Below are 12,807 nucleotides of genomic sequence, written 5' to 3' on the forward strand. Positions count from 1 at the left end.
CTGTAATAGCTAGATCTAGTGCAGAGGTTGAGTTCAGATCCATGGCATACGGAGTTTGTGAGTTGTTATGGCTACATACGATGTTGGGTGAGTTGGGTTATCTTGTTCGCGAGTCAATGAAGTTGTATTGTGACAAAAAGGCTACTATTAGCATTACCCACAATCCAGTTCAACATGACAGGACAAAGCACATTGAAGTTGATCGACACTTCATCAAGGAAAGGCTTCGTCGTGGGCTGATTTGTACTCCATACATCAACACACATGATCAGGTTGTTGATGTTTTGACTAAGGGTGTGAGTAAGACTTGCTTGCAAAATATGTTAGTCAAGCTGGGCATGATAGATATCTTTGCACCAGCTTAAGGGGGAGTGTTGTCAGGGGCTTATTTATTATTACTTATATAATGTTAGGCTTATGTGTACTTTTTGAAACTTGTTATTATAAATAGAATGTGGTGGAAAGATGAAAGTATTCTTTCATTCTTTCTCTCTTTCCCCATCTCTCTCTTTTTCTCTCAACCTCTTCCTTCTCTTTTTCTTCTTCTTTATCACTTTCTCTTGATTTGATTATATCTTAAAGCCAACACATTTGGTATATTTGGTGTGTCCAAGTTGTTCTTGATTGGGGTCCATGAGAAATGATTTACAGACTTGGCCCCAAGCACCCAATTCGACATGAAGTGTTCACTTTTAAATAACCATTTGTAAGCTACACTTCTCATATAGTTTTTTTTATCAACCTAGAGAGGCAAACAACTAAAAGAATGAGATTCATGAACTGTAGTGAAACAAAATTACTCACCATAAATTTAAGCAGTCCCCGTTATCAACCTCTCGCGTTGATCAAATTTTTTAACCTTGAAAATGCCAATGAGAACTTGAAAACTAAAATATGCACAGAACATGTACGCCAACGTAGCAGGCACCTAAAAAAGAAGACCATTTGAGTGAAGCATAGAATGTAAACTAAGGACAAAAGAGATATCAATGTCGCTATAAACACAAACCAATATGGAAGACTTACTTGAATTGAACTGAGATACAAAATTGTGGCTAGGTTTATTAGGCTTCCAGCTGCTACTGCCTGTTGATTAGTCCAATAGAAATTCAATAATAGGAAGAAAAAATATATATGTAAATATATGATATAATATCCACTCTAAGAAACATATATAAAAGAATTTGAAAGTCCTAAGATTTTGCATCTGAAAAGATCATCCCTAATAAATAATCTATTACTGAATTCATAAATTGTCAAATTATATGTAACAGCATGATATATGCAAACAATTTGCATAATGTGAAAATCATTATTATTAAGTGTACGGGAAAAGAAAAAAAAGAAAAAGAAAAGGGACTGCATCCATATAAGAGGCATTCTCTCGTGCATGTGCAGATGTGTCCTCTAGTGCACGCAAAAGCAGTTATGAAACCTTATTGTATCATTTGGTGAAATCTTATGTAAAATGGCCGACAATACAATTGAAAAATGTGCAATGAATACTTTGAATTTCGATTATCATGCGATACTATTCAGAATTTCCAGAAATTTTATTTTTTTCTAATAAAAGCATATTTATGAAAAGTATAGCATCCAATCTTGACAAACTCCTGTTATTGAAGCAACCTTGAACTTAAAAATCAAGAAAAAAAACTTAACATTTGTAAAGACAACAATTAGTAAGACATTTCATGAAAAGTTGATGTGAGCGAGATTTTCAGCTTTGACTAGATCATAAGCCAGCTTAAGCTAAACTCACACTGCCTATTGTTTTCTGAACAGTTGCAACACGTTGGAAAGCCCTTTCAGACTCCAAAGTTCGAACTCGAAGCTTCAAATCACCTTGCTCCTGTAGAACACAATTTAAATATGCTGTGAGACATTCATATCACATGATTAATAGAGGAGAACAATCATTTAAATTACTCGTACTGAAAACGATAGAAATTCCTGATAACTACCAATCTTTGGATAATTTCAGCGAGCTTTTCAACTCTATCAGCCTGTCTAAATAAGTTGTAGAATGCACGGGACTGCCGGTCCCATCTCTTCCTGAAATCCTGTAACATACAGTGCATTTAACTGTGAAAAATAAATAATATACTTATATTGTTTAAAACCACGTAAAATAGATAAGGTTAACGAAGTTTGCCTTTAAGATGACTTCAACACCAGCTTCACGAAACCTCAGCAATTCCAGTGCATAGCTATATGGTATGACACACATTAGAAATACAAAAAAAGAAAACATAACTAGCCCCAAATCTAAGAGGTTAAATGAGATATTCTTAAAAATGAAAAGCTTAAAAATACACTCACGGTTTAGCAATCTCAGTAATATCAAATCGAGGGTCAAGGCCCTTCCCAATGCCATCCAACACTGGAGATAATACCTTATGAGGTTGTTGCAAATAGTAATAGATATAGTCAGTTGGTTACAATAAATGAATCACAATACCATACCTGAAAATGCTCTAACAACAAAGGTGAATGTTGCAGGAAACCGGAAGGGTTGATCTGCTGCAATGGCCAACAAATCTTCCCCTGTAAAGGAAAATCAGTGGTTTGCTATAAGCAAATTAAAAAGAGCACCAGTTGTCATTACATACTAAGTTGTAAACTGCATTATCAACGGACTGAGACTGGTAAATTCAAATAAAGAAAGTTGATTATAATAATTAAAATATTCGGGGATAAACCTTGCATTCAAGTATATCAGAGTCAGTAAACCAAAATTTTGAAACTTCACAGGCTAGGCAACTTGAAGACAGCAAGTCTTGATACAAAAATATGCGGTACCAAATAGCCAGATGATAATTGAACCATGTCTAAACCCCGAATAAAGGCCTAAATCCCCTCATTTGATATCACACTGCCACAATATGGATTCTTGGGCACTTTCAAGGGAGACTAAGCATAATATTTTGGTAAAATACCAGTCCTTTAGTTAAATAAATTAAACACTTCACGAACTAAATTAAGTACATAGATCTACAGACTTATCATGAGATACAATGGCAATACAAGTAAACTACCTATTGCTGCTAACCGCTGCTTCTTTTTCTCTATTCTTTCGTCCTTGCTCAATGGCTTTTTAAATCCAAGTTCTGCCGTTGCCATCTCTCTCTCTTTCCTTTGTGCTGCAAGGCGCTCTTCAAAGCTGCAATTTTTTTCAATCTTTTCATCAGAAAGACATTAAATACAGAAGTTACTGAAAACTCTCACACCCATTTCTTTATTTCTTCATTAGAAAATTACATCAAAAGGTCTACCATTCCAATTTTAAAATAACTTTGCAGTCAAAATATAGACTTAGTCATACAGAAAAGGGTTACTGAAAGCAAAGTACCACGACTACGAGAAGGAAACATCAGAATCTCAGGCACGCTAATAGAAGCAATAACTTAGAAGCCCGGATGAATATACCAAAAGATGAGAATACTGATAGAGCACTAATAAGGATTATTGGAACTGTGGTAGTAAACCATCCTTCACTTAAAAGTATTGCAACCCACCAATTTCTTTTTACAATGCACAAGTTTTCAGATGACCTCTAGCCCAGCCTCCTAGAAATTAGAATTCCTTATATGCAATCTTAGACTTCTATTAATTGCACAAAAAAAATAATAAATAAATAAATCTCAAGTAGAGAACCTTTCTTTGTGGATAAATTAACTACATCCAACATAATATAAAATAATAATAGTAATAATAATAAAATAAAAGATAACCCAACATCGTAAGTGTTGGAAATCTTATCTATAAGTTGACTGAACAATTATGACAGATTTATTGGGTCTTCAATATAGGCTAATTTTTAGGGATTTTATTTTTATTCTGATTTTATTTGATTTTATTTTATTCTCTTTATTTTGATTTGATTTTATTCTCTTTTCCATATTTGTAATTTTCCGCTTGTATATAATGATAGTGAGGCTCTCAAATTGAGGACGCCAATTTTACCAAGTTACTTTTTGGTATCAGAGCCACAAACCTACGCCTCCCCCATCTCTCTCTCTTTCACCGCCTCATTTAATATCTCTCTCTATCTTGTTACAGCTCCTTCCCTATTTTTTTTTTTTTCACAGACCTTCTCTCTTTTTCTGGTCGCTGTTGCGACAGTCCTAGGGGGAGTCAATCTCCTCTAGGTTCGACCCCTGTAGGGGTATTCCCTTAGTCTTTTTCATGCACTAAGGGTCAGAAGACGTGTTTGTAATTTTTTGGGGCTGCCGGGATATTCGGCAGCATTTTCAGATCAGATCTCCGTGTTTCCGGCTTCTTGGTTTGATCAAAATCAGGTTTATTCCTCCTTTATTTGAAATTATTGGTAATCTGTTGAATTGATCTATTTAATATTATGGCTGAATCAAGTAATAATAAAGAAACTCTCTTTTCGGCGCAACACACACCGGCTCAACGAGTTACTAGTGTGCTGTTGAATGGCTGTAATTTTGCATCCTGGGCTCGTTCCCTCCGCCTCTATGTTGGTGGAAAAGGCAAATCAGGATGGATTTTGGGTACTGAAAAAAGGCCAGATATTAAAGATCCTAAATATGCTCAGTGGGATATGGACAATTGCACCATTTTAGGATGGATGTTTAATTCTATGGAGGAACGCATTTATAATATATTCATGTTTTATGACTCTGTTAATGACTTGTGCACTGCTTTGAATCAAATGTATACTCATTCTAGGAATGATGCTCGTATTTTTGAATTATATCAAGATATTGCTAAGGCCTCGCAGGAAGGCCTGAATTTGTCTGTAACTGATTATTTTGGGTATTTGAGATCTCGTTGGGAGGAACTAGCTCAATATGAGCCTCTCAGTGAATTTCCTTCTGAGGCAGCCTCTCTTCTTGTCAAACGTCTTGATCGTCAGCATACCTATCAGTTTTTGATGGGATTACGCCCAGAATTTGAACCACTAAAGTCTCAAATCTTGAATGTATCACCAATGTCATCCCTGTTGGAAGCCTTTGCTACTGTTGATGGTGAAGCATGCAGGCACCGTTTAATTCAACCCTCAATTGTTCCTGTACCAGTGTCTGAGCCTGCTGGGGATAGTATGGCTTTTGCAGCCAACTTTGGATCACGAGCTTCTGGAGGTCAGATTATTTGTCACCATTGTGGAGGGGTTGGACATGTTAAGGCTCGTTACTTCAAACTTCATCCTGAACTGAAGCAAAAATTTTCTAGGAACCGTTTATCTGGAACTGGTTCTTCTCGTACTGCGGCTGTTGCAGAAACTCCTGTTACTACTGGTGGATCTACTGCATTTCCTGGACTGAGCCAGCTTCAGTCTCAGATTGGGCAGATCCAGGACCAGCTTGGCTCCCTTGCTTCTAGAGTTTGTGCTCCTTCAACTGCTCCCACTGCAACTATTGCTACAGGTACTCCTACTGCATTTCATGTTAAGGCCAAGCAGCCCACTTGGGTTCTGGATTCTGGGGCCAATGATCACATGACTGGTGAGTTATCAGTTTTTTCTTCTAATGTCATACCTGTTACCCAATCTGTGTATCTTGCAGATGGCTCTACATCTTACATTCACAGTAAGGGTGATGTTTGTCTGTCTCCTAATATTACTCTTTCATCTGTCCTTCATGTACCTAAATTTGCCTTTAACCTTTTATCTGTTAGCCGGCTTGCAAAAAACCTCCAATGTGTAGTTATATTCTTACCAAATCACTGTTTGTTGCAGGACCTTTGTTCGAAGAGGATTTTTGGCAGGGGTTATGAGCGTGATGGGCTTTACTACTTTGGGGAACCACCAGGAACGAGTCTTCAAGCTTCTGTCCTACCTACTTCTAGTGTTTATGATGTTTCTTTTCGCACTTTTAGTCTGTGGCATGCACGTTTGGGGCATGTAAACTTTCAATATCTATGTCTATTGTTTCCTTCGTTAAATAAAGCATCTAAGGACCATAAGTTTCAATGTGAAGTTTGTGAGCTTTCTAAACATACTAGAACTAGCTATATTTCTCATATGAGTCGTGCTCCTAGTATGTTTGATCTTATTCATTATAATGTCTGGGGCCCTTCCCCAGTTACTGCTTTCTCTGGACATCGATATTATGTGACATTTATTGATAATTATTCTCGTTGTACTTCGGTTTATTTATTGAAAAAGAAATCTAATGTGTTTCTTTTATTTACCCAGTTTCTTCAAATGATCAAAACCCAGTATAACACTGTTGTCCGTAATATTCGTTCTGATAATGGACGAGAATATGTTTCGAATGAGTTCCGGTCTGAACTTAATAAAAAGGGGATTTTACATCAACTCACTTGCCCCTATACTCCTGAGCAAAATGGCGTGGCTGAACGCAAAAACCGTCATCTTATGTCTGTGGTCCGATGTCTTCTGAGTGGTATGCATGTGCCTAAATTCTATTGGCACATGGTTGTTCTTACAGCTGCTTTTCTGATTAATCGTACTCCCAGTCGAGTTTTGGGTGGTAAGGCACCACTTTAGATTCTCCAGCCTGATTATACATTGTTTCACCTTCTGCCTCGTGTTTTCGGCTGTACTTGTTTTGTTCATAACTGTAGTCGTTCTCGTCATAAACTTGATGATAAATCTATTAGGTGTATTTTCTTGGGATATTCTGCTATGTCAAAGGGCTATCGTTGTTATGATCCTGTGACCAAACATATATATCATTCTCTTGATGTGACATTTCATGAAACTGTTCCTTTTTATAGTACTAATTCAGTGGTACAGGATTCTCTCTCTTGTGATCTGGAGAAGGAGATTTCTCCTATTGCCCGTCCTGTTCCTCTCTTTGAAAATCACACTGTCCTGGAATCTCCTTCTCCATCCATGCAGGGTTCCCCTCCACCTTTGCAAGTCTACTCTCGTCGCCATCGCACTCAACCTCCCCTGCCAGAATCATCTTCAGAACCAGGTCCAGGTAACTCTCCTTCTCCTATTGCTCCTACAATTCCTGAGCGTACCTCCCGTTATCCTACCCGTGATCGTCATCCTCCTAATTGGTATAGTTTTTCTAGTAGCACTAACCACCCTATTTTTTAGTATGTCTCCTATGATGGTCTTTCAGGTGCATATAAATCCTTCCTGAGCAAGATTAGGACCGTTTCTATTCCTCGATCTGTGTCAGAGGCCCTACAGGATCCCAATTGGGTGTCTGCCATGACAACAGAAATGGATGCTTTACACCATAATAATACATGGGAACTTGTTGATTTACGTTCTGGGGAGAAAATGGTTGGCTGCCAATGGGTCTTTAATGTGAAGTACTTAGCCGATGGTTCTATTAATCGGTATAAGGCTCGGTTGGTGGCCAAAGGCTTTACTCAAATTCCGGGCAAAGACTTTAGTGCTACCTTTGCTCCTGTGGCTAAGTTGACGTCTGTGCGACTGCTTGTCTCCTTGTCTGCTGCCCATTCTTGGCCTCTGCATCAGTTAGATGTCAAGAATGCATTTCTTAATGGAGACTTACTTGAGACTATATATATGGATCCATCCCCTGGATTTCGGGCTGAGGGGGAGTATACTGGGAAAGTCTATAGGCTACGGAAGTCTCTTTATGGTCTGAAGCAATCTCCTAGAGCTTGGTTTAGTCGTTTCAGCGATGTTGTTTTATCCATGGGCTTTGTGTGCTGCCACTCAGACCATACTTGTTTTATTCGACATCGCTCTGATAGTCGTTGCATTATGTTATTGGTATATGTGGATGATATCATTATCATAGGTGATGATGCTTCAGGGATTGCTCAAGCGAAACTTCATCTTCAAAAGTCCTTTGATGTGAAGGACTTAGGTCCTCTTCGATATTTTCTTGGAATTGAGGTTGCTAGATCCCGTCGTGAAATTTCTTTATCTCAAAGGAAATATGTTTTGGATCTTCTTCAAGATACTGGCATGCTTGGGTGTCGACCCGCTTCCACTCCTATGGACCCCAATCTTAAACTCTCTGTTGAGTCAGGGGAATTACTTCCAGATCCATCCGTGTATCAACGTTTAGTAGGTCGTCTTATCTACTTGACTAACACAAGGCCCGATTTGACATTTGCTGTTAGTGTGATTAGTCAATTCATGCATGCCCCTCGCTCAGCTCATATGGATGCAGTCCACCATATTTTGAGGTACCTTAAGTCGTGCCCTGGTCTTGGTCTGTTCTATGCCTCAGGAAATCAGTCTGGACTCTCATGCTTTACTGATGCAGACTATGCTGGATGTAAGACAGATAGATGTTCTACCTCTGGCTTCTGTACTTTCTATGGTAATCATCTCATATCATGGAAAAGTAAGAAGCAGGCTGTTGTTTCTAGATTCTCTGCTGAAGCTGAATAGCTATGGCTCAAGGTACTTGTGAGCTCCTTTGGCTTCAATCAATTTTGGGAGAGTTGGGTCTTGTACAGAAAGGTTCTTCAAGGCTGTTTTGTGACAACAAATCAGCCATTATGCTTGCTTCTGATTCTGTTTTACATGAACGGTCGAAATATATTGAGGTAGACATTCACTTTATTCGAGAGAAGGTTCGATCAGGTATCATTAATCCTATTTTTGTTCCTTCTTCAGAACAGACTGCAGATGTATTCGCAAAGTCTGTTGGGCCTTCTCTTCTCCAGTCTTCCATAGTCAAGCTGGGCTTGGTCAACATATTTGCTCCAGCTTGAGGGGGAGTGTTGGAAATCTTATCTATAAGTTGACTCAACGATTATGACAGATTTATTGGGTCTTCAATATAGGCTAATTTTTAGGGATTTTATTTTTATTCTGATTTTATTTTATTTTATTTTATTCTCTTTATTTTGATTTGATTTTATTCTCTTTTCCATATTTGTAATTTTCCACTTGTATATAATGATAGTCAGGCTCTCAAATTGAGGACGCCAATTTTACCAAGTTACTTTCGTAAGAAATAATAATAAAATAAAAGATAGATGATAAGAAAACCAAACATCTGAAGCTCCAGTTATTGTCATCTGAAAGTAGCAATTTCAGAAGAACACAACCCCACTTTGTCCACATGCAAAGACCACCATTGCATTTTCCTTTTTAATCCTTTACCCTTGATTATCATATTATTTGATTGAACAACAGAAAAATAGGTTTTTTTCTGTCAAAGTCTCAAAAGCAGGAGTGAAAGGGTGATATCGTTGAACAAAGGAGGGAAAACGGAGGGGATATGACAATTTGTTGCTGGTGGCCAACCATCAGTTGAGCCACCACCACTTAAGATGAAAAGAAAGCCCGGGTTCAATTTCAACTAAGGCAGCACCTATTAAGAAAGAACTGTGCCGTTCGTCTGACAGCTGTCATATCTCCAGTGGGCACAAGCACACCCATTTGAATCATTGCTTGAAGAACCTGCATGAATGGTTGATTTGATATTATTAAGTAAACGACAACCGACCAAGTAAACCAGGAAGTGCATTAAGCTAAGATAACTGTAGCATTAGATAAAATTACAGGTAAGTGGTAACTGCAGGCCAACATATAGAAAGGAAGAAATTACAGGAAAGTAGCAACTGCAGGCCACCATATAGAAAGGAAGAAATTACCCTATCTGGATCCTTCTCATAAACTCCATAGAATGTTTCCAGCAAGCCCCCTCTGATGTTGGGACTTATACTGCAAGAGTTCAAGGCAGAGTTTTCATTTGCAAAGGAACACAACCACATATAATAAAAATCAAAAAGGGATTTAGTAGAAAGGATATGCAATCTGGAGACTCCAAAGCACCTTCCCATCATTCCAAAATCATAGAAGATCAGCCTTCCTCCATTAACATCATCCACAGCTATATTTCCAGGATGCTGCAGAAACAAAATTTAAATTCCCATTACTTCTGCAAGAATGATTTAATATTAAATGCAGTCACTATTTCAAATTTTCTCATACCAGTGTAAATATTTTCTTTAAAATGTGGTACAGGTTGAAACTCTAGAACCCTATTCTCTGTACAGCTTTGTTTTGTCTATAAACAACCTACTATATCAGAAAATACAATATACACACAGAGACAAAAGCTTAAGAGGTTTTTTATGCAAAATTGAGTGCATTCATCAATCATATTGCATTTGATTGGTGAGAGAAGAAATATAAAAAGAAGAAAAATGAGATAATTGTGTAAAAGCTAGAATGAGATCATCACTCATTCACATCTCTAGTATTTATAGATAAAAAGAGCACATACTCATATTACAAGAAAGGAAATTAAATCAAATCTAAATCAAATCACAGCATATTCTATGGCATATTCTATACAATATTCTATAGATAATCAAATCTTTGTTAATACGATAAGTCATTCCATAAATCGTGGCTATCATATCTGCTAACACTCCCCCTCAAGTTGGTGCGTGGATATCCAAAACGCCCAACTTGGACAATGCATTTTCAAACACAATCTTTAGACAAATGGAGTGCAAATCTAACTAGTGATGATTTTCTTTCAAATGAAGTGTCAATCAACAAATCAAAAATGTCTCCTCAGACAATAAACAATTAACAATGTCTCCTCTGACCGTAAACAACCAACAATGTCTCCTCAGACCGTAAACAACCAACAATATCTCCTCAAACCATTTCCCTTCATACACATGTTTAAAACATGTAAATGGAAGAATCAACAATGTCTCCTCAGACAATAAACAATTAACAATGTCTCCTCTGACCGTAAACAACCAACAATGTCTCCTCAGACCGTAAACAACCAACAATATCTCCTCAAACCATTTCCCTTCATACACATGTTTAAAACATGTAAATGGAAGAATCAACAATGTCTCCTCAGATCATTCCCCTTCGTACATATGTTTAAACAGTATAGATGAAAGAATCAATAATGTCTTCTCATACCATGCAAAGAAACAACTATGTCTCCTCAGACCATTTCTAATTATGTGGTGCCAAACTCGTAACGCCCTTATTGAGGTCGGACCACCCTGCCTACCCGACACCTACCAGATGGGCGATGTCACCTTTAGACCATTCCCGAATGAGTGGTGCCGAACTCATAATGCCCTCATTGCAGTCGGACCACCCTAGCTCTGATACCAAGTAGAAATACAATATAGTAGAAATACAATATAGAAGAAATAAAAGAGAAATATGTAAAAGGTATGAATGACATAACCACGCATTCACATATCTAGTATTTATAGATAAAAAAGAGCACATGTTCATTTTACAAGAAAGGAAATTAAATCAAATCTAAAACAAATCACAGCATATTCTATAGACAATCAAATTTTTGTTAAATACGGTATGTCATTCCATAAATATTCTATAGATAATCAAATCTTTGCTAAAACGGTATGTCATTCCATAAATCGTGCCTATCATATCTGCTAACAGTGAGTGTAATGTATGAGCATTGACATCTAAATTGTTGTAGAGTTGTATTGAAGAGTTCAACACCAACAAACAATAAAGACTGTAATGAACGATGACTATAGAGATCAAAATTGCTACTAAATAAGCATTTGTAAACGAGCAAAAATCTGTTTACAGAGCAAACTGTGTAAATGAAACTAGAGTGGAGAGTTTGGTGGTTTAGTCGTGTCAAGAGATAACTAGAGGTTCTGGGATATGTGAACTTTAAACTAGTGTAATATATAGTGAATTCTTTATTTCACTGGATTATGTCTCATTTGGGTTTTTCATGTAAAATTTGTGTTCCTTGTTCATGTTTTATAGTGCTTTAATTTACTTACCCCAACCCCCCTCCCCCTCCCCCTCCCCCTCCCCCTCTTTTTGTCATTGTTTTCTCTTCATATATGATGATATATGAATAAATCCATCATGCTAATCATAACAACCATTCAATCAAAAGGGTTTCTGTTTGCGAAAACAGTTATAGAGCTATGGAAGGTTGTGGAAGAGACGTATTCCTCGGTTGGTAATTTTGCAAAATTTTATGAACTCTAACAACACATTTCAAGATTCAAGTAGGAAAACCAAACTCTTGCTACATAATACCATACTCTACGTGGTAAATGGGAAGAGTTAGATCACTACCAAGACTACATACCTGTGTGCAGCTAATGTTAAAGCATTACGTGCTATGGTAGAAAGGAATCGAATCTATGAGCTATTGGGTAGTCTGCAGCCGAGATACGAGCATGCCAAGGTACAAGTATTAGACAGGTATCCAGCACCTACTAGTGTTAGAGAGGTGTTTTCATATATTCAAGCTAAGAAGAGTAGAATGAAGGCTATTTTTGCACCTGTATACACTAAGCCTGAGCCAGAAGTACCATTGTCTGAGAGGTTTGCTCTTGCCACACAACAATGGAACAAACCCAACCCTCTAAAAGGAGGGAGGCAGGATGACAAGGCAAGTTGAGGTGTGATCATTGTGGGCATACGTGCCACACTAGGGAAACATGCTAGAATATACACGGTCGCCCTACTCCAGCCCTTGCTCATGCGAATGCTAGGCTAAGGCCTGGTCCATTTAGGGGGTTATCTACAGCACATACTGCAAAGTCAGTCATGCCTCCTCAAAGCCACCAAGTTTTTTGTACAGGGCTGAACTTGATGCTCTTCGACATCTACTAGCTCAAAATGCCTCCATTGCCACCTCTAACTTTGCTCAGACAATTACCTCTCATTCGGCAAATCATGTTTCCATATTATCTACCTTGGATCATTGATTCAAGAGCCACTGATCACATGACTGGTATGGCATCTGGTTTTTCTTTGTATAATTTATATTCTGGTAAGGATAAGGTTAGAGTAGATGGCACCTTCAACGCCATTGCGAGGAAGGGCACTGTTTCTGCCTCTCCTAATCTTACCTTATCCTCTATTCTTCATGTCCCAAA

At 37.8% G+C, this 12,807-nt stretch overlaps 1 protein-coding gene across 1 annotated transcript in view; it reads right to left on the reverse strand.

The window, feature by feature from the left end:
• The window catches only part of LOC132267260 (protein ACTIVITY OF BC1 COMPLEX KINASE 8, chloroplastic), a 60,665-nt gene that overhangs the window by 23,210 nt on the left and 24,648 nt on the right, over positions 1 to 12,807 (reverse strand). The window contains exons 10-20 of the mRNA XM_059768379.1: positions 9,719 to 9,792; positions 9,538 to 9,607; positions 9,255 to 9,343; positions 3,039 to 3,163; positions 2,467 to 2,547; positions 2,323 to 2,383; positions 2,156 to 2,210; positions 1,965 to 2,063; positions 1,763 to 1,852; positions 1,027 to 1,086; positions 805 to 928 (exon numbers count right to left, since the gene is read on the reverse strand). Coding sequence (XP_059624362.1) covers positions 812 to 928; positions 1,027 to 1,086; positions 1,763 to 1,852; positions 1,965 to 2,063; positions 2,156 to 2,210; positions 2,323 to 2,383; positions 2,467 to 2,547; positions 3,039 to 3,163; positions 9,255 to 9,343; positions 9,538 to 9,607; positions 9,719 to 9,792 — 921 coding nt within the window. The 3' untranslated portion in view covers positions 805 to 811. The remainder of the gene's footprint in view (positions 1 to 804; positions 929 to 1,026; positions 1,087 to 1,762; positions 1,853 to 1,964; positions 2,064 to 2,155; positions 2,211 to 2,322; positions 2,384 to 2,466; positions 2,548 to 3,038; positions 3,164 to 9,254; positions 9,344 to 9,537; positions 9,608 to 9,718; positions 9,793 to 12,807) is intronic.

The sequence above is a fragment of the Cornus florida genome, unplaced genomic scaffold (genome assembly GCF_030987335.1).
Source record: "Cornus florida cultivar Cherokee Brave unplaced genomic scaffold, ASM3098733v1 CherokeeBrave_3.0.0_Hap2_Chr07, whole genome shotgun sequence".
Classification (NCBI taxonomy): domain Eukaryota; kingdom Viridiplantae; phylum Streptophyta; class Magnoliopsida; order Cornales; family Cornaceae; genus Cornus; species Cornus florida.